The sequence below is a fragment of the Xenopus laevis genome, chromosome 8S, assembly GCF_017654675.1.
Source record: "Xenopus laevis strain J_2021 chromosome 8S, Xenopus_laevis_v10.1, whole genome shotgun sequence".
NCBI lineage: Eukaryota > Metazoa > Chordata > Amphibia > Anura > Pipidae > Xenopus > Xenopus laevis.
In genome coordinates, this window is record NC_054386.1 from 48022829 (window position 1) to 48045639 (window position 22811).

The following is a 22811-nucleotide window of genomic DNA, read 5'->3' on the forward strand; positions in this document are numbered from 1 at the left end:
TGTTCCTGATTCGGTTTCTAAGACCCAGAAGAAACTGATAAATCATATTTTTTCAGCTGCTCGTCGGTTATAGCAAAATCCTGGAAGTCCCCATGTGTTAATTATAATTTGGTAAAGGTTAAGCTAGATTGGATATTTTGTAATGAAAAATTGACGAGTGTACTCAACGATCAACACCTCAACTTTTAAAAGGTATGGCAGCCTTGGTTGGAGTATCGATATCAGGGGGGCTTCCCACAACACCTTGTATCCTTGTAAAATGATGGTGTTCTTTATATGTATACATTTATTTCTTGGTATAACGATAATAGAACGCAAGTTGCAATGAGACATGACAGGAGACATTTACAGAAGTTGTTTGTTTTGTTTTATTTCCTTTTCTTTTTGTTTAATTATGTTTACTTTCCAGTGGTACATAATATGATGTCAATACCAGTGTTGCAATGTATTCCTTGCTATACTGTATAAGTGAAGATATATAATTGTGTATACGAAATGGATACCTTGTTTAAACTATGTAATTGTTTACAGATTGTAATGTATGGAATGCATGCAATGCACGATCTTGTCCTTTTTTTATTTTTTATTTTTTGAAAAGAAATAAAAATTATTGATCAAAAAAAAATATGAATAAATATATAAAAAAAAGGAGTATTAATTACATAGTCAAAAGTATGACTGTTTATGTTGATACCGTTATGCCTTGCATGTTTCCAAGTTTCTCCTATCCAGGGCTTTGGTACGCAAACTGAAGAGGCAAGGCAAGAGCCGTATAATTAAGGGAGAAGGCGGAGCTTAAAGGCTTAAAGTTTTTTCTTTTGTCCTGCCTTTCTTTTTCTTTTATCCAGGTTTAACCCCATATGTCTGCATTGACAGTACGGGCCCGGGAGAAAAGGATTTACTGGTAAGAAAATCCTGTTTTTTTACCCATTTGACACAAAAGTCTTTTGATTATGAACATGTTTCACTGCCTCAAAGTAGGGGTTACCCATGGTGCCTGTCAGCACAAGGGAAAATCTGGATCATTGAACTCTATGGCTGTGTATATACAAGGGATCGGAAAATTATGGAAAAAGAACAATAATACGACTTATATATACAACTTATAGTGATCCGTAGAGTGCTACTGAAGGCTCTGTAGTCCAGCAATGGGTCTTAATATACACCAAATCTATTATATTTATAATGTCTGTGCAGTATAACTGTACTGACCTTTGTGCTGCCAGTGTAATTACTAGAAAGCAGCCCAGTCGTGCTGTGTAGAGCGACGAGAGTTAAGCAAGGTTTGTTTGGTGTATGTAGGGGAGATATGAACTCCCTTCCCTACCACCTCCCAATAATAGTGATGTGAGTTTACCTGATTGCATACCTCCCAACATTTTGGAAGTTAAAAGAGGGGCAAAAAATTTTTTCCCGCACGTAGCGGCGCAACTTTTTTGGCCACACCCCTTTCTGTGGCCAGACCCCCTAATTACCATGTTTGTTTTACAAAATTTGGCAGGTTATGAAAGTTTGAAAATATTTCTCCTTATCTAAACTGTGTTTTTGTGTCTCAAAATTGTTACAAAGTATCTTATTTGCACCTGTTAGCTGTTCTGGGCTCTCTGCTAAAAGCCAATTAAGTGAGAAACTTTGTTTCTTTTTCTGGCTGTTCGGTGCATAGAAAAGAGGGACTTTCCAGTACAAATGAGGGACTGCGGGTTGAGCTGTCAAAAGAGGGACTGTCCCTCCGAAAAAGGGACAGTTGGGAGGTATGCTGATTGTAGAGTACACACTAGTGATGTGCGGATCAGGGTTTTCCTGACCCTCACCCGGCCCTAACCCGCACTGCTGCAGCCCACGTCCGCCCGAACCCGCGCTTCCGGGGTCCTTTTAAAGACCCGTGCCGACCCATCCCGCCGATGATGTCACAAAAGGGCCGAGGTGAGCAGACGCGAGACTATAAAACCGGGACCCGGAAGTCGGATGCCGGCATTTGAAGGTGGCGGGCAGGGAGAGCAGGAGAAGAGCGCAACCCACACCCACCCGCCACCTTCGAGGAGCAGTGCAAGGTCGACCTAAACCTGCCCGATCCGCTGGTAAACCTGCAGGTATTGGGTCGGCCCGCACATCACTAGTACACCCCCCCCATCCCACAGGGAGAGGAAGGAGGGTGTGTCTGATTTCAGCTTTTCCCAGATCCCTTAAGTGCAGCTCAAAAGGAGAAACAGCCTGCCATGCAAATTCCTTTCATTACAAGGGTAAGTTATTCAATGAAGAAGGGGCACCCTCTCTGCATGTCAATCACAGGGCCTTATGTTTAATCTGTATTCTCTTGCTCCCTGCTGTGCATTCCTACAGCTACTTTTTGTATTGGCCCTTTTCAGTAGAAATGCTAATAAATCTCCTGTAATTCCACTGCTCCTCTCAAATCTTCTTTGGCACAAAAAATGTGGGGGTATAATCCACTGGATATATGAAAGAAAAAAATACCCTGATACCTTAATGCAGTGCTGTCCAACTGGCGGCCCACGGGCCACCCCCCAGATGCTGTGTCTGCTTACCATATGTAAACTTTAAAAGGTATGACTGTAGAGATAAACTGCACCCTGCATTGTTTAAACCTCAAATTCAGACTCTAATCCCCTGTATTGTTCACACCTGTGATCCTCCTGCATTGTTCACACTTATGACACCTCTATTGTTTATATCCTAAAGCCTGTACTGTTCACACCTGAGACCCAGACTGAAACTGTCCACATTGTTCACCTGTTCACACTTTATACAAAATGCTGTATATAGTACATATTAGAATGATAGTTTTCATTGTCTCCTGCTCTGTTCTGTCTTCCCTCCCTGCAGGGCTGGAACTAGGGGCAGGCAGAGTAGGCGCCCACCTAGGGCGCAATTATGGGGGGGCACACTTTTAAGGGGAATTTCCATTCTTTCTTTTTTAAACCCTGATTTGCTTGGCCTTTAATAGTTTTTCAACTTTCAGAATCAGAATCACTCCCAGCTCCCCTTTGGCAGCTGCTGGCACAGGTACATATTTGTGGGCAATATCTTGGCTGCTACTTGCACAGGTAAACAGATGATTTGATGGATATTTTGCTGCTGCTGGCACAAGTACATATATGGAGGCAATAGGGAGTATTTTTTGGCTGATGCTGGCACAGGTACAGATTGGGGGCAATATAAGAGATTGGCTGCTGCTGGCTCAGGTACATGGGGCAATATGGTGGCTGCTGGCACAGGTACACAGATGTTTGAGGGCAATATGATGGATTTTTGCTACTGCTGGAACAGATACAAATTGGGGCAATATGATGGATTATTTTGGTTGCTGCTGGCATAGGTTGAGATTGGGGGTAAAACTATGATAGATGTTTTGTCTTATGCTGGCACAGGTACAGATTGGGGCCTGGGGGCAATCTGGGGGATTGACTGCCATTGGCATAGGTACAAATGGAGGCAATATGATAGGTGCTGGCACAGGTACAGGGGGCTATATGACTGGTAAGGTGGAAAATGGTAATGCAGGACTGAGTGGGGGGCACTGATTGAAGCCCTTGCCTAGGGTGCAAAAATACCTTGGCCCGGCCCTGCCTCCCTGTGTGTGCCATTCTCTGCTTGCCCAGTGCTGCTTGTGAGTGCCATTCTCTGCTTGCCCTATGCTACCTGTGGAATGTAAGCCTGTTAGGGGTTTGTTCTTGGAATTTGTTAGCATTTGGAAATTGTTGTTAAGGGCCCCTAAGGTGTTTAATCACGTGTTGGGGGGGGTTGTTGTATTATCCACAGGGGAGGATGAGGCATATGGATTTAAGGGTATGTTTTTAACATGACTTCAATTTTTCACATATGAGTGATGAGGGATTTCCCTGCAGTGAGCACCAACCATTTGGTTTTTTGGTGTGCTACCACCGTTAATGTGAATATTATCTTAAAAGTTCTTGTGGTAATGTGGGTTTGGTTTAAAAGGGGGAGTGGCCAACACTGACTTCCATTATCGGCCCTCCTTCACATAGGCCAGTAAAATGTTGGCCCTCAGTATCACAGAACTTGGACAGCACTGCCTTAATGAAAGCATTTATTATACTTTGCCTTCCTGTGCTTTATACGCTTCTTTTTAACAAACATCACTTATGTATCCTTTATAAATGGAATTCTGTGATATCCTTCATTGAATATGGTACACGGTGATGGGACCAGAATAGTGCATTCTTATAATAGTATATAATAGTGTACTGTAAAATATGAGGATGGTAGAAGTCACCTTGGTGGCCTTGTGCCTTAGTATGGTTATGGACTCCTGTTAACCATATAATGAAGAGGCCAAGGTATAAACTTACCCAAAAGTGCCCACTTAATTAGGAAGAGGAAGCTGCTGCTGGCTGACTGCCAGTTGCATCCAATTGGTGAGATTCTGTGGAAAGTAGACAGACTTCAAGTCCCACAATCCATCACTTCAGCATAGAACACACTAGCGTGGGTTGGAATGACTGTTAGCCTAAGGGGTTAGGGTGGGAAATTGTCCCTGTTGGGGGTCTTTTAAGGGATATGCGATTACCATGGCTCTCCCTGATAGAAGTGCAGCTATCTGAATTCTGTGTATTTATTAGGATGTACACAAAATTTGCCAATGCTCTTTGCCCCTTTGCTTATTGGATGTTGATGTCCTTTTGCAGGTGTGTTTACGTCTGTCACAAAAAAGGTAATGGTACTGGCATATGGCCATTAAGCCACTTCTTACTGTCAAACTATTTCATTGAAATTTGAAACCTTCTCCATGCATTGCAGGGTCACTGTTGCAGTAAACAAGCCTGGAATGTATAAACATTTGTGTTCAGACTAATGGCAGTGTGTTTAAAAAAGTGAATAAAGCTCAAAATATTTATAATAGCTTTTATTTCCATACATGCAAATACATTGGGAACACTGCGTATTTTATTCCAAATCAAAACAGTAAGACAAATTTATCAAATCTGTGTTATTCCTTTATAGAAAGTGAAGAAAAGGGCTGTCACGGCCGGCACCCTAAACCAGAAACAAGTGCCAAGCACCCTGGTCTCGGCTAGGCTTCACCAGTAGTGTGACCACCGTTGGGCTTCGGGAGGAGCCCTCAGCTTACTTGGGTGCCACCTGGACTTAACGAGGGGTGCAAGGCGAGATGTTCTGGCAGGCAAAGGGGCACGGCTGTTAGCAGAGTCTTTTGAGCCGAAGGTAACGGTACAAATGGAGCAGGCAACAGAATCGTCAGACAGGCTGGGTCGAGGCAGGCAGATAACAAGAATCGTCAAACAGGCAAAAGGGTCAAAACCGGGTGATCAATCAAAGGGTTAAACTGTAGAGTAGTCGTAAGCAGGCAAGGTCAGGATCCAGAATTCAGAATAGTCAAAATAGCCAGGCAGGGGTCAAAACAGGAATCAGACAGGTTCAGAAGGAATCAGACAATAGCACAAGGCTCAGGAGCACCAGGAATACAATCCTATCACGGGCAATGACAAACAGTGGGAATGGCCCTTTAATACTTTTGAATTTGGCGCCATTGCGCGCTGACGTCATTACGCATGTGCCTTTAAATACGGAAGTGTGCATGCACGCACACTAAGGAAGCGTGCGTCACGGCGGGCGTCCCCGCTGAGGGGGTGGCAGGCGTCCCTGCCGTCCCCCCACTAGACCACCAGGGTAAGATTTTATTACATTACCCCCCCTCTCTAGGGGGGGCCACTGGACCCCCAGGTTTACCAGGAAATTTTAGATGGAATTTCTTCCTAAGTTTGTCAGCCTTGATGTCCCCTACTGAGACCCAAGAGTTCTCCTCAGGGCCATAGCCCTTCCACTTAATAAGGTATTGTAGCTTACCTCGTACGAGGCGGGAATCGAGGAACTCTTGGATCTCAAACTCAGGCTGACCTTCGACCAACACTGGGGGAGGAACAGACAAAGAACAAATAACAGGAGCAGGTTTCAGGAGGGATACATGAAATGAATTGGAAATCTTAAAATTAACAGGTAATTGCAGGCGGACAGAAGATGGGTTAATGATTTCAGAAATGGGATAGGGACCGATAAACCTGGGTCCCAGTTTGAGAGAGGGCACCTTTAACTTGATATTTTTTGTAGACAACCAGACCTGATCCCCCACTTTATACTGGGGTGCCTCTCTACGTGATCTGTCAGCAGCCTTTTTTTGAGCGGAAGTAGCTGCTGACAGGGATTCATGCACTTGTGACCAAACCTTAGAGAATTGTTCGACAGAAGAATTGGCAGAAGGTACAGGGGAACCAGACCCAGAAAAGGAAAAAGCTTTGGGATGTAACCCATTTATAATAAAGAAAGGAGATTCCCCAGAGGAAGAATGGGTATTGGATGCAAATTCTGCCCAGGGTAACAGTTCCGCCCACGCGGACTGGTTGTCAGACACATAACACCTGAGGTACTGTTCTAGGGACTGGTTTACCCTCTCAGTTTGACCGTTGGTTTGGGGGTGATAAGCAGAGGAAAAGGATAACTCAATCCCAACCAACTAACAGAATGCACGCCAAAACTTAGAAACAAATTCAACCCCCCTGTCGGAAACAATATTTTCAGGAAAACCATGAAACTTAAAAATGTGGGTAACAAATAGGTCAGCCAAAGTCTTAGCAGAAGGGAGGTGGGGAACAAAATGGCTCATCTTGCTAAACCTATCCACCACCACCCAGATCACCGTTTTCCCCTGAGAAGGGGGTAAATTGACAATGAAGTCCATTGACAAATGGGACCAAGGTTTTACTGGAATGGGTAAGGGGATTAACAGACCCTGGGAAGAATTTCGAGAAGACTTTGATCTTTGGCAGACTGGGCAGGAATTAACGTAGGCTTTAGCATCCAGTTTGAATGATGGCCACCAAACATGACGGGATAACAGGGACACCGTCTTTAAAATGCCCGGATGCCCTGCCATTTTAGAAACATGCACCTCCCTTAATACTTGCTCCCTTAACTCCTGTGGTACACACCATCTCCCCGAAGGGGTATCTGCAGGAGCAGATGTCTGAAGAGGGAGCAACAAAGAAGAAAGGTCAGATTCAAGGGTTGCTATGATCATTTCTCTGGGAATAATGGGAGTACACTCACTAGAGTCAGAAGAGATGGATTCAAAACTCCTAGAGAGTGCATCCGCCTTGGTGTTTTTAGTCCCAGGCCTGAAAGTCAAAGAAAAATTAAACCTTGTGAAAAATAGAGCCCATCTAGCCTGCCTTGGATTAAGGCGTTTAGCAGACTATATACAATAGATTTTTGTGGTCAGTATAGACCGTCACTAGATGTTTTGCACCCTCCAGGAGATGCCGCCATTCCTCAAAGGCCCATTTGACTGCCAACAATTCCCTGTTACCTATATCATAATTCACCTCCACGGGTGAAAACTTCCTGGAGAAGAAAGCACAGGGATGTAACTTGTTGGTAGTCGGGTGCCTTTGAGAAAGGACTGCCCCAGCTCCCACCTCAGAGGCGTCAACCTCCACAATAAAAGGAAGCGCAGTGTCGGGGTGACGAAGGATTGGGGCAGAACTGAATTCCTTTTTGAGGAATTCAAACGCTTGAACGGCCTCAGGCGGCCACATGCTGGGGTCAGCGCCTTTTTTAGTCAGATTAGTGATGGGGGCCACAATGAGGGAAAAGTTTTTGATAAATTGACGGTAATAATTAGCAAAACCAAGAAACCTTTGGGTTGCACGTAACGAAAGGGGTTGGGTCCAGTCCAGGACTGCTCTCACCTTGCCTGGATCCATTTCTAGACCCTTGCTGGAAATGTTAAACCCCAAAAACTGAACAGAAGAAACCCCAAAAGTACATTTCTCTAGTTTCGCATAAAGATTATTTCCCCTTAGCCTTCGTAAGACTTCACGAACATGATTTTGATGTTCCTTCATGTTAGAGGAAAAAATCAGAATATCGTCTAGGTAGACCAATACGAAGATCCCCAGCAGGTTCCGGAAGATGTCATTAACAAACTCCTGAAACACTACGGGGGCATTACAGAGGCCGAAAGGCATAACGAGATACTCGTAGTGGCCATCCCTGGTGTTAAATGCAGTCTTCCACTCATCACCCTCCGTAATACGGATCAGGTTATAAGCCCCCCTAAGATCAAGCTTGGAAAAGATTTTAGCATCTTTGACCTGATCAAAGAGTTCAGAAATTAAAGGGAGAGGGTAGCGGTTTTTTATGGTGATCTTATTGAGCCCCCTATAATCAATACAGGGAAGAAGACCACCATCTTTTTTCCCAACAAAAAAGAAGCCCTCCCCCGCAGGGGAACTAGAAGGTCTGATGAAACCCCTTTCTAGATTTTCCTTAATATACTCTTTCATTGCCTGTGCTTCGGGCAATGAAAGAGGATAGGTTCTACCACGAGGAGGCGTTGACCCAGGAACCAGATCAATTTGGCAGTCATACTGCCGGTGTGGGGGTAAGGTTTCTGCTTTTTAGAGAAGACATCAGCGAATTCTGCATATGCAACAGGTAACCCTTCAAGCGATGTAGTTGCTACTACAGAGGGAAAACATACTCCACCACACATAGTTCCAACTGGCGGGTCAGATTGTGGAACCCTTGAAGCAAATAGTTCTGTTTTTGCTCTTGCTCCTCCATACGTTGCAGCAAGGTAGTGAGCAACATCTCAGTGGAAGTTTGAGGTATAGCAGAGGCAGCAGCAGCTTTGTGACCGTCGTCCTCCATGGCCCCTGATAATGTCACGGCCAGCACCAGAAACAAGTGCCAAGCACCCTGGTCTCGGCTCGGCTTCACCAGTAGTGTGACCACCGTTGGGCTTCGGGAGGAGCCCTCAGCTTACTTGGGTGCCACCTGGACTTAACGAGGGGTGCAAGGCGAGATGTTCTGGCAGGCAAAGGGGCATGGCTGTTAGCAGAGTCTTTTGAGCCGAAGGTCACGGTACAAATGGAGCTGGCAACAGAATCGTCAGACAGGCTGGGTCGAGGCAGGCAGATAACAAGAATCGTCAAACAGGCAAAAGGGTCAAAACCGGGTGATCAATCAAAGGGTTAAACTGTAGAGTAGTCGTAAGCAGGCAAGGTCAGGATCCAGAATTCAGAATAGTCAAAATAGCCAGGCAGGGGTCAAAACAGGAATCAGACAGGTTCAGAAGGAATCAGACAATAGCACAAGGCTCAGGAGCACCAGGAATACAATCCTATCACGGGAATGGCCCTTTAATACTTTTGAATTTGGCGCCATTGCCCGCTGACGTCATTACGCCAGCGCGCATGCTAAGGAAGCACGCGTCACGGCGGGCGTCCCCACCGAGGGGGCGGCAGGCGTCCATGCCGTCCCCCCACTAGACCACCAGGGTAAGATTTTATTACAAGGGCATTTTTCAACTGTTCCAAAAAATAGAAGTGTCTGCATTCTTCTTTACAAACACACTGTATAAACTAAACATTTTTTCAAGATTTTGCTTTCCTTTGAATCACTGAACTAATATTTAGTTGAATAGCCACAAATGAGAACTGCTGCACATCTGTATTGCATGGAGTCAATCAACCAACTTCTGGCACCTGTTAAACTCCACAATTCTTCTGGATTTCTTGGTTTTGCTTTTAGAAACTGTATTTTTATGTCATTCCAGAAGTTTTCTATTGGCTGTTGATGGTCTGAAACCAAGATGTTCATTTACTGATGTGTTTGTGGTTGTTGTCTTGTTGAAACACCCATTTCAAGAGCATTTCCTCTTCGGCATAAGGCAACATGACCTCTTTAAGTATTTTGATGTATTGAAACTGATCCATGATCCATTGTATGTGATAAACAGGCCCAACACCATAGTATGAGAATCATCCCCATATCATGATGCTTGTGCCACCATGCTTCACTGACTTCACAGTGTACTGTGGCTTGAATTCAGTGTTTGGGGGTCATCTGACAAACTGTCTGCAGCCTCTAGACCAGGGGTGTCCAAACTTTTTGCAATGAGGGCCAGATTTGGTGAGGTGAAAATGTGTGGGGGCCGGCCATTCAGCCTGACATTCTTTGAACCATTAACATAATTTAACTCATTTAAAGGAATCGCGTAGCCGTAGCAGTAATATTTCGGTACATTAGTGAAATGATCTGCCACTTGGTCTACACTGCTGCCTGTGGGCTGAAGGTACAGACCAGTACAGTAAACGAAAGACGTATGGGAGAGCGGGCGTCACTAGGTGCCAGTACTTGTTTGTTTCTAACACCTTCAGCTGTAACGGTCGGCACCCAACACCAGAACAAATGCCAAGCACCCTGGTCTCGGCTCGTGCTTCGCCTGTAGTGTGACCGCCTTTGGCTTCGGGAGGAGCCCTCAGCTACTTGGATGCCACCAGGTCTTAAACGAGAGGTGCAAGGCTATAGGTTCTGGATAGGCAGAGGGGCACGACTGTAAAGCAAAGTCTTTGGGCAGAAGATCATAGTACAAGGCGTTGGGCAAAGGAGTAGTCAGATCAGGCCGGGTCGGGGCAGTCAGAGAATAAACGTAGTCAAGCAGGCAAGGGTCAAACCAGGAAGTCAATCAGAGGGTTAATCAGAAGAGGTAGGTGGTAATCAGGCAAGGGTCAGGATCCAGAGGTCAGAATAGTCAAAAGCCAGGCAGGGGTCACAACAGGAATCAAACAGGTTCAAAACAGGATTAGCAAAGCTCAGGAAGCACCAGGAATAAACTCCTATCACGGGCAAGGCCTCACAGCCCTAAAGAGCTTTGAATACTGTTGAAATTAGGCGCCAAGATGGCGCCGGACACGGAGCAGTGTGGCGGCGTCCCCATCGCACCACTGGACCACCAGGGTAAGTAGTATTCACTACATCAGCACACAGGCAGCAGTATAGACCAAGTGGCAGATCATTTCACTAATGTGCCCAAATATTACTGCTACGGCTACGCGATTCCTGATTGCACTGTGCTATGCAGGCTGAGGGCTGGTGTAAATCTGAAAACGGGCTGCATTTGGCCCCTGGACCTAACTTTTGACATGCCTGCCCTAGACATAAAAAGAACAGTCTTGCTTTCATAAGTCCAAAACATGTTGTGCTATTTCTCTATAAGCCAGTCAATGTGTTCTTTGGCAAGTTGTAACCTCTTCAGCCGGTCTTTTTTTTTTCTTTCAAAAAAATGGTTCTTTGCGGTGGCTTCTTGCTCATAGCTTGGCTTCACATAGGCGACTTCTAATTGTAACCGAACTCACAGGTAACTTTAGACCTTCTTTGATCTTCTTGGATCTGATCATTGAGTCTGCCATTTTAGCTATTCTTCTATTCATTCAGATGGTAGTTTTAAGTTTTCTTTTCATTTTCTGCTCTTCTTTATGTTTTCCCCTTTCCAATCCCCTTTTTAATCAAGTACTCTGTTCTTCTGAACAATGTCTGTAACAACCCATTTTACCAGCATGCACAACATTTGCTGCCTTCCTTCCTTAAATAAGGGCCCTAATTGACACCTCTTTTTTTTACAAAATGAATGACCACACTAATTGAACTCCACACTGCTAACATTTTAAACAAGCTATTATTATTTTGAACACTGCTATTATTTTGAACAAGCCTTAATTATTGATTCAGAAGCATGCATGTCATCACTGTTGGGTCTGTTGGTTTTCTATTACTCTACTCTACTCAACTACACCTACTAGTAAATTATTTTCCATGTTGAAATATAATTTCTACCAAAAACAGTTAGTGATCAGGGTAGTGATGTCTGACTGCTATTATTCTGAACACAACTGTAGGATTTGCTTGGAGCAGGTTGTTTGTAACTTTGCAGTAAGCTAAAATTACAAAATTACTGAGCAAAGATAATTGTCTATATTAGAGGGTGTCACTACTTAAATAACCATAATATAAAACAAAAAACACAATAGGAGTTCATCCCCCAAAAGCCAGATAATTACTTAATAATATATGGTAATATTGAATATAATTAAAATGACAATGTTCATTAGTCAACCATGCCAACACATACGTATTAAAATAATCTTTGTAGTAACCTTTGTTCTGTTTATCTCTCCTTAGGTCTTTAACTCCTCCCCGTTGACATCCCGCTGCAAAATGGCTTCTGAAACCCCAACACCAGCCTTCCTAAGTGATATTAAGATGGAGCCTCCTGAGCAACTCTTAGACAGCGACTGTAGCCTTACACAAGCTGAGCATGTGGACCTCTCCATCCATAAGAACCACAAGACTTCACTATGTCAGTCTTCAAGTCCACCTTCTTCTCCTATGGTTCTGGGAACCCCTCTATCAGCACCCCCATCTGTTGTGTCGCTTTTGGGCTTAGGTTCAGCTGTCCCTGCAGTGCTCTCTCCAGGCTCCATTTTGGCCTCTACACAAGGCAGCGGAGGACAGCAGATCCTGCATGTTATCCACACAATCCATTCTGTTAACCTACCAAGCAAGATGGGCAACCTGCAGACCATCCCAGTAGTGGTACAGTCACTGCCTGTCATGAATACAACATTGCCCACTGATGGAGTGACTGCTGCCCTCACTGTATCAATTTTAGGGTCAAATGGTAAAGGCACAGGTGAGAGAAGATTAGCAGTCATGCAGAATGGTGTATCACCTTTATGATATGGGTCAGAAATGCAATAGGAGTCATCTTCTTAAACTCTCATCTGTCTTTTTCACCACACATTCAAACACTTGCAAAATCTTGCCGTATTCAACTGCGCAACACTGCTCGAATACGACCCTATCTCAGTTCAGAATCAACTAAAACACTGATTCAGTCTCTCATCATCTCCCGCCTTGATTACTGCAACTTACTCCTCACAGGTATTCCAACAAGTCACCTTTCACAACTCCAATCTGTTCTAAACGCGGCCGCTAGACTCATTCATCTATCTCGCTGCTCAACATTAGGGATGTAGCGAACGGCGGAAAAAATGTTCGCGAACATATTCGCGAACTTGCGACAAAACATGCGAATAGTTCGCGAACGTCGCGAACCCCATAGACTTCAATGGGAAGGCGAATTTTAAAAGCTAGAAAAGACATTTCTGGCCAGAAAAATGATTTTAAAGTTGTTTAAAGGGTGCAACGACCTGGACAGTGGCATGCCAGAGGGGGATCAAGGGCAAAAATGTATCTGAAAAATCCATTGTTGACACAGCGCTGCGTTTTGTGCTGTAAAGGGCAGAAATCACACTACGTCACTCAGGTGATGTTTCTGGACACGGAATGTGAAAAAGCTCACACAGCTAGGTGGCACTTGGTTAAAGACTGGGCAAATAATGCCTGCAAGGTCAACGTATACACTACAGCCGTTGGATACGGAATATATTATTGCTGCTTGAAAAACGTCACTCGGGTGGTGTTTCTGGAGACGGTATTATTATTGATATTTAGACAGCTAGGTGGCAGTTGTTTGAAGAACAGATGCAGATGAGAGATCAGCAGCAGGACAGCTGCCCACAGCAGCTACATACAGAGCACTGCAGTAGAAGGTAGATTACTAGCCAGCAAAGCTACCTAACCTAAAATGTCCCTCAAATCCCTGCAGAGTTCTGTCCCTACAATACAGAGCAGTATCAAGTAGATTACTAGCCAGCAAAGTTACTAGCAACTGTCCCTCAAATCACTAACAGCTCTCTCCCTACACTAGCTCTTCCAAGCACACACAGGCAGAATGAAAAAACGCTGCAGGGCTTCAGTTTATATATGGAAGGGGAGTGGTCCAGGGGGTGTGGGGGTGGTCCAGGAGGGAGAGCTTCCTGATTGGCTGCCATGTATCTGCTGGTCTGGGGTGAGAGGGCAAAAATAAGCGCCAGCTAAGGCGAACCCAAATTGGCGAACGTCGCGCGACGTTCGCGAACATTCGCCGAACGCGAATAGTCGATGTTCGCGCGAATTAGTTCGCGGGCGAACAGTCCGCGACATCCCTACTCAACATCAGCTGCTCCCATATGCATGTCCCTTCACTGGCTCCCAATCTCTTCTAGAATCAAATTCAAATTACTTAATCTCACATTCAAGGCCCTTAATAATGAAACCCTTCCCTATATTTCATCTCTAATCTCCAAATACACTCCTTCACGAAACCTACGCTCTGCTCTCGCCTCACTTCTCCTCTGGTCACTTCTGCCCATTCTCGTCTACAAGACTTCTCTCGGGCTTCTGCTTTTCTCTGGAACTCTCTGCCACAAGCTGTCAGACTTTCTCCTTCCTTCCAAACTTTCAAGCGCTCCTTAAAGACCCATCTGTTTAAAGAGGCCTATTCGATGTACCTTAATTAATCATTGCTGTATCAAAAATGACAAAGTGTTTATACAATCCTAATGTCTCAATTGTACCCTAACCTTTTAGTTTGTAAACTCTAATCTCTAGGTCCTTCTAACCCTATTGTACTCTGTAATCCTTGTTTGTTAACCACCATTTATTCCCTGTTTGCTATAACTGTAGTAAAGCACTGCGTATCTTGACAGCGCTATATAAATAAATGATGATAGGGCCTTATCATTACAGATATGGTATGTTTCCATGCTTATACTAAAATTTCTAGATGCTTACTAAGGCCCTCTTTAAATGCCCCCCATAAAGTTGCTGGATATATTGTTTCTATTGATGTATCTGTGCCATTTACAGTTATTAATCATTTGCTCATGTGTTTATTAACATGTTTTAGCTAACAGTGGTGTTTAAGTATAATTAATTGTAGCCGTATGTCCATATTATAAACCACTTGGTATCTACATCCAACCCAGCTCAGTACTCTGGTAGTAAAGGGAGGGAGGGGGGTTGGCCAATCATCAGAAGAAATGGCTGTTGTTATTGGATGTAAACTTTCTCCATACATAGGTAAATATGTAATTACTGTAGTATTCAGACATGCTGAAGAATTGGGGGCCAGAGGGGTTAATTCTTGGTATGGACCAGGTATATCCATGCAGGGTGGTGCTGTGGGAAAGCTGCTCCTTCTGTTCACAGCCCAACACATCTTATGACCCAGCCTATGCATGGAGGACTCTTAGTGGAGAAGCTTCCATAAGAAAATGATATGCGATGTTACAGGACCTACAACTGTTCTCTAACTCAGATGGCTTTGAAGCGGACCTGTTACCCAGACACAAACAGCTGTATAATAAAAGTCCTTCTCAAATTAAACATGAAATCCAATTTCTATTTTTTTATTAAAACATTCATAACTGTTGTAAGCTCATTTAAAAATCTCAGCTGTCCCGAAGTGTACAAAATGTCTTCTCAGATAATAGAGGTGACTATTGAACCATCCTGGCTCCACATCCACGCAAACTTATATCCCAAATACTAGCAGTGGCACCTTGGGTCATAGCCCTTTATTGGTTGGCTCCCTCTCTCTCTCCCTATCTTACATGTTATTAATTGGCTTAAATTTATCCAGTCAATGCACTATTTATCTTCCCTCTTGGAGGACAAACTTGATTGCCATATGGTCACCATGGGAAAAATTTCTCACTAAACTACCACTTGGTATGATGATGTCTATAATGTAAGCTTCACAAATAGAGAGTTATATATATATATATTTATAAAAAAAAAATCTCAGCTGTCTACCAAATATTGTCTGCCCCTCCTCTATGCCTTAGGCATAGAGGTGGGGCAGACAATTACTTTCACTTTCTGTTCAGCACTTCCTAGATGTCACTGCTCTCCATACATTCCCCCCGTTCTCTTCACCGTTTAATTGTGTAGCCAGGGCATGGGGATGGACATTGTGTCCCACATTCTGGTGCACAAACCAGACTCTGAGATGATGCAAGGCTTGCCTTTATAACAGTGTCCACAAAATGGCTCCTGCCTGCTTGCTATAATTATGAATTCCCAGACTGAACGAATCAAGATTCAGATAATTTATATAGTGTAATTAAAGTTAATTTTGCTTGACCAATGTGATAAAATAGGATTTTGAATAATTTTTTGGGTGACGGGTCCCCTTTAAGATTGTAAACTCTATTGAGCCGGGCCCTCTTAACTCCCTATGTTTCAATTTTTTGTGTATTATGTATGTTTGACATATACACCAATATATTGTACAACACTGTGAAATATGTTGGAGCTTTATAAATACATGTTAATAATAATAATAATAATGGACAAATTCACTGAAGTTTATGGGATAGTACTTGGTGCACAATTTCTTCATTTACCAATGTCTCCCCAACACACAGATTATAATCTGACCAAGTTTTGTGTCTTGGTTGGCTTATGCCTGCTGCATAGTTTTCCTTTTATGTATTGTATACATTGTATTGTATATTGTATTGTATGTTATGAATTAACAATCAATAGTGAACAAGTTGAATTGTAAACTATAGTTTTGATTACTGTTTTACAGCATCTGCAATGGTGCTCTGTGGCCCTCTACTGAATAAAAGATAAATGACATGTGGTCTTCATTTGTATAGTATATAATAAGGCCTCCTAAGCATGTTATAAGGTGTATGTGTGTGTGTATATATGTAATCTTTTTTATATTTTATACTCCATATAGGTGGAGTAGGACTTCACTCCACCTGAGGTTTTTGAATTACAAGCAAACTGCACTGAGCATTGGTCCCCCTTGTGGTGAGATATAATAATGCAGAAATTAGTCAATAAGCAAAAAAAAGCTAAGACAAATGTTTCTTTCTTGTTTTCATTAGGCCAGTCTCATAATTTGCTGATGCGATTCACAGCCTCTGAAGTAGAAAATTCTGATTCGAGGGCAGATCAGTCTCCGAGTGACCTTGGCAGTATGGGATTATCCGCACATTCTTCAGGTACTGGACAATTAAATGCCGCAGGTCTGAAATTGTAAGGGGTTTAATATCTATAGCACATTTTGGAAGATGTTACCTGCAGAATGCAGATGTGATCTTATTGTTGGCTACCAGTTACTGAAGTGTTATATATTTTCCCAGTGTTGGTAAGTAATTCCCTCTTCGTGTATTAGGATTAAACATTTATCTTCCACACATGATTGATGTGGTGGAGCTGACATAGAAGTACTAGTGTGTTGGCAAATTAGAGTTCTGCATCTTAAGGTTACAGGAAAAATAACTACAAACAGTTCTAAATGTATAGTAAAGAGTAACTGGCCTGACTCCTCCTCTAAACCCTGATTATCCTGAGCTAGGCAATTAAAACTGTGCTTATCCAGTTATATGCTAATAGTTGGTGGCCTGGGATGGCTATTTCCCTAGAGACTAAATGGTAGGACACATTGGCTTAATTTATTATTCTGACTAATCATTTGTGCTGCAGTTTTATCCAACATTATCTAATCAGATCACCCAGTGTAAGGCTATCTTAAGTTATTTCTCTTATACCAGTGCTAATTTACTTGATACAAATTGAATACTTACAAATATACTTTTTACTGATAATTCCCTGGAACATTTACACACACATTCTATATTCGTGTGAGCTTCAAGCTTTCAACTTAGTATACTCATTTGATTAAGATATTTATACACGATTGACTACCTGCTATTTCCATGTGACAATGTGGAAATTTCACTGTATTCTTCAGGTCTGTGATTCCTGCTGATATGTTGGTTGCCTGACTATACACTGATTCATAAAGAATATTGTGCATCTGATTTTTATTGCGTGGTCCCAATTTGTGTCTGTTATTAAAGCTTGCATAACTATTGATAACCAACACATAGTACATATTTATAGGGCCCCTGTGGTTTTATGTTTCTGCTCCAGAACAATGCTAAAGTCAGTAGATCAATAACTGCCCATAAAATGATTATGTGCTATTTCTTTGTTAGTGAAAGCAGATCCTGAATCTCCAGTGGAGATTAACAGTGACAGTGATAATAGCATTGTGGAAACATCATCTTCTTTTTCTGACACAGCACATGGGTAAGAAAAAATAAAATGCAATCAATTTTCATGCATCACTTTTCATTAAATTCACTGAGGGCACCATGACTATCTCACATCTGCAGAGGCTTAACTTGAACTCTTCAAGGCCCCTTTTTAAAAATAATATTTGGCCCTCCCTTTCCCCATGCGCAACTGTAAATCTTTCTGGTTATGTATGCATCTGAGGATAAAAGGCCTAATACTGTAAAACAAAAATCCACACTGGGACCCTCTCAGCCCAGGCCTTCTTGTAATAACAGGGTCTGCTACTCTTTCTGTATTCACAATGCTTTAATGCTTGGGGCCCATCTATGTTTATGACTGATGGCCAGACATTCTGCTATTCACAGTTCTTTTTTTAACTGTAGTGGGAATTTGTTTCCTTCTTTTTATTGCCACTTAGGTTGCAACAATGAAAACGTAGGGAATCTTTTTGTATGTCAAATGCCTAAATGTTTGCACTGTAATGTGCTAACAAGATATATCAAAATGTACATGCATATACTATACACTAGCCATGGTTTGGATATCTATTTTTGCTACCTGCCTCCTGTATGCTTGTTTATCTTTAGCTCTTCTTGTTTTTTTTCCAGGTCTTCTGATGGTTATTAACTTTAGCTAGGCAACAAGTAGTTAAAAGAAGTAAACTTGCAATTCATGTTTTCATTATTTTCTAGCTTCAATCAAATTCCTTGTTATCTTCTAAGTGAATTTTCACGTTCACCAAGATTTTCCCTCTTCTATGCCAGGACACATTTAATGCGAATGCAGAGAGGTGGAGCGGGTTCTCCTGTCATGATGAAGAGGTGAGTCCATCATTGCAATTTTGAAGGCTGCAACAAAGTATACACAAAGAGTTCTCATTTGAAAGCCCACAGGAGGATACATACAGGTAGGGTAATGGCAATGTTTAAGTATGCTAGGGGAAATGACTAGGATTATAACTGGGGAAAGAGAAAGAGGACAAAGTGACCTTACAGCAGAGTAGACAATAAAGCTGGCCATAGACGTAAAGATCCAATCGTACGAATCGAGGATTCGTATGATTTTCAGACCGTGTGTGGAGAGTCCTGACATTTTTCGTCCGGCGGAGATCGGTCGTTTGGTCGATCAGACAGGTTAAAAAATTTCTGTTGGCTGCTGATAATATCTCTGCATGTATTGTCGATCGTACGATTTTCAGTGGGAGACTGTCATTAGCTTTTGTCAGACATAACTTTCGTACGATTGCTGTCAGGGGCAGAACATCGGCTGATCTGTTCTTTTACTACTTTATTTGATCTGAATTGTTAGTGGCAGGTCGGGAGATGGGAAAGCCCAATTATTTCTAGGATTCGAACAATCGGATCTTTGCATCTATGGCCAGCTTAAGGCAAGATAATTTTGGAGAAGATGAACATCCTATGGATGGTCGGGAAATGGGCAGAGAATAGAGCCTTGCATAGTTAAGCATGCAAAAGGGATATAAAAAAAGCCTTGCCTTAGGCTAAGGCACTTGGAGAGAAACTTTCACCCGCAACTGATCTCTACAAAGTAAACTTGTTTTTGGTGGGAAGCTTAACTCAAGCAGTCAGCAGCCTGGCTTACTAACAGGCTGCTGACCAGAAAAAAGCAACTAAAAGCTAACAAATCAACTGAAAAGTATTTGATATGAAGTGTTATTTTGTAGTAAGGTTGTATATTTAAATACTGTGGTTTCATTATTTCTAGTTTATTTCTGTCTTGGGTGCTAAATAGCAAAGTTTGGTGTGATTTTGTGCTTACAGCAAGTGTGCCACAACCTGCTTTACTTGCCTCTTCCCCAGCATGAACATTTTCGCCAGTCTTTCCTCATAGCTAAGATTTTCCATACCTTTTACCAGCTTAGTTGCTGTTCTCTGGACCCTCTCTAATTCAATAATGTCCTGTTTCCACAGGACTGTATACTTCAGAACCTGCGGATCTATGCAGTTCCAGGGCTGAGTATACAGATGCTGAGATAGATTTCCACGTCTTGAGCAAGCTGAGGCCTCATACCTAGACAGTCCTATAACAGTGGGGGAGTTTGCAGAGGCAATAGGGTGCCTGGCCCCGGGGAAAACCCCGGGATCGGACGGCTTTCCGGCAGCGTGGTACCGGCTGCTTAGTGAAGACCTCACACCTAAACTTCATGCTACTTTCCTATGGGCAAAAGAACTGGGTCCCTTCCTCAATCCTTTTACTCTGCAATAATTGTTCTTATACACAAAAAAGGGGAAGAACCCGGAACTGTGTGACTCATATAGGCCTATTTCTCTGATAAATACAGATGTCAAAGTCTATTATTATTGTTCACCCCGATCAAACAGGCTTCATGCCTAATAAGAGTACAGCAATTAACCTCAAACGTCTATTCTCCCACTTACAAACTCAACATACTAACACTGGATCTAGAACCCTGGCAGCACTAGACACTGCCAAGACGTTTGATTCAGTTGAATGGCGTTATTTATGGAAAGCATTGGAAAATTTTGGGATTAGGCCACAGTTTATAGCATGGATCAAACTTCTGTATCAAGCACCGGTCGTACAGGTCCGGGTTAATAATGTCCTTTCTAAACCATTCCCCCTTTCCAGTGGCACAAGACAGGGATGCCCCCTGCCTCCCCTATATTTTGCACTAGCTATTGAGCCATATGCTATAATGATTCGTCAATCTCTAGAGTGGTAGGTCTAACGTGTGGCAGGATGGAAGAAGAGATTGCACTATACGCAGATGATGTACTATTATTTTTGGACAACCCTGAAGACTCCCTTCACCACACATTAGAACTAGCTGATAAATTTGGTGTCTTTAGTGGCCTCACAGTAAGCAAAAATAAATCTGCCCTATTTTCCATGGAACTCCCTAGAGCAGAAGGGGACACACTAAACTTAAGATGGGTCAATAAATTCAAATATTTGGGGATTTGTGTGTCTTTAGTACTTTGGCACTACATTCCAAACAATATTGAACATATAATACAAGACTTCAAGGCAACAGTCCACCAGTGTATATGGCTGCAATTTATTTAAAATGGTTTATCTTCCCAAGTTTCTCGACGTGTTACAACATGCCCCAGGGTGGCTACCACCAAAAATGTTTAATCGTATCAATGATATCCTCTTTCCATATGTGTGGGCCAATAAACCCCCTAGAATACACAGGTTAACATTAATGGCTCCTCAAGAGCTAGGAGGCCTAGCACTTCATCTATACGATTATGCATTTCAGTTGGCATTCATTCATAATTGGTTCCACCCCCATCCAGATAGCTCGCTCACAGCTCTCCATGCTACTCTAGCTGGCTCATTAGAAGCCTTGCATAATGCACCATATTCGTAAAGCTTGAGATACCCCCAAACTTTTCTCGGTTCTGGCAACCCCACAGAAAGTGTGGGCAATGGCCGTCAGGCTATTCATTAACTCCTCCCCAGAACTGTCACCCCACTCACCTATGTGGAGGAACTCCCACTATCCCCACTTGAGCTACCTACAAGACTTCTAATATTAGCCGAATATGGGACTCAGTCACCTAGCTACCTTGCTAATAGATGGAGACTTCCCTACTATGGCCCAACTCAGAGCAACCCCAAACCAGGCTAACATTGTATTATATCAATATCTTCAACTTTGACATGCATTTGTAGCTCAATTTGGGTTTGTGAGGGTCCAAACAAAAATAGTTCCCTACGAAACTAGACTATGGGACCCCAACCCCAAAAAACGTATTTCTGAACTATATAAAACATTAGTGACTACGCTGGGCAACCCACTTAAGAAAGCTATGTCCAAATGGGTGGTGCATGTTCCTTCGTTAGAGGAGGACGTTTGGGAAGATGTTAAGGCGAACCTGTATAATTCTGTGATTTCTACCAGAGATAAAATGGTGCAGTTTAAAATTATTCATAGAACATACATCACCCCACTGCGACTTAAAGCTATGGGTACAAATCCTAATCCTAATGGAAGTGCCAAGCCCCGGATACAGGCCTCTTTCATATGCTGTGGGTATGTCTGGCAATTCATAAATACTGGACTAACCTGGTCAAGTACATAACAACCCAGGTCCTGTTACCTGGAGCTTTCACCCCCAAGATTTGCCTCTTTGGCCTAGTAGTTGATCTAGCCCCTTGTAGTAAAACCAGAACATTACTGAGAACTCTGCTTTTCTATGGGAAAAAACTGATAGCACTTGGTTGGATGAGCCCTGCCCCTATCGAAGTGAAGGCATGGATAAGGATGGTCAATAGTAAACATCCTATGATAAAATTGACATATATGGCTAGGCAATGTCCAAAAAAATTGATGCGGTGTGGGACCCATGGCTGGAGGTCTGCCCAGAGGCAGAACCAAATGTGTAGGGACCTGAACCAGAATTCACTCAGCAACAAATGTGGTATGCACCCCCTCTGATGGTAGAAAACATTATTAATAAACTATACGCACTGGTTATGGAAATGTTTATGTAAGATTTTGTGATGGGTAATATGATGTATTATACTGCCTGCACTAAATGCAATGATTAGGTGTTGTATTGTTTTCGTTGTCTTTGATGTTGTAAAATGAAAATAAAAACCTTTTTAAAAATAAATAAATAAATAATGTCCTGTTTAAGCACTGGAGACTGAAACTGTACTGTATATTCTAGATGGGGCCTTACTAGTGCTCTTTAAAGTGGAAGAATGACCCCCACCTCCCGTGAATCTATGCTCATTTTAATATCGCTCAAGATCTTATTTGCCCTTGATGCTGCTGACTGGCATTGCTTGCTACAGCCAAGTTTATTATCTACAAGGACTCCAAGGTCCTTCTCCATAATGGATTTGCCAAGTGCAGTCCCATTAAGGGTATAAGTGACTTGGATATTTTTACATCCCAGGTACATTTATCAACATTGAATCTCATTTGCCACTTAGCTGCCCAGATTGCCAGTTTTTCAAGAGCCTGTTGCAAGGATGTCGCATCCTGGATGGAA

The 22811-nt window shown here is 42.7% G+C and overlaps 1 protein-coding gene across 1 annotated transcript; it reads left to right on the top strand.

Moving 5' to 3' along the window:
- The first annotated feature begins 832 nt into the window (after nucleotides 1–832).
- On the top strand, nucleotides 833–22437 carry LOC108700053 (Krueppel-like factor 8). The gene is made up of 6 exons (XM_018232913.2): nucleotides 833–904; nucleotides 12016–12526; nucleotides 16623–16739; nucleotides 17739–17832; nucleotides 18585–18641; nucleotides 19752–22437. The coding sequence occupies exons 2-6, from the start codon at nucleotides 12052–12054 to the stop codon at nucleotides 19795–19797; spliced, it is 789 nt and encodes a 262-aa protein (XP_018088402.1). The 5' UTR covers nucleotides 833–904; nucleotides 12016–12051; the 3' UTR covers nucleotides 19798–22437.
- Nucleotides 22438–22811: the final 374 nt, after the last annotated feature.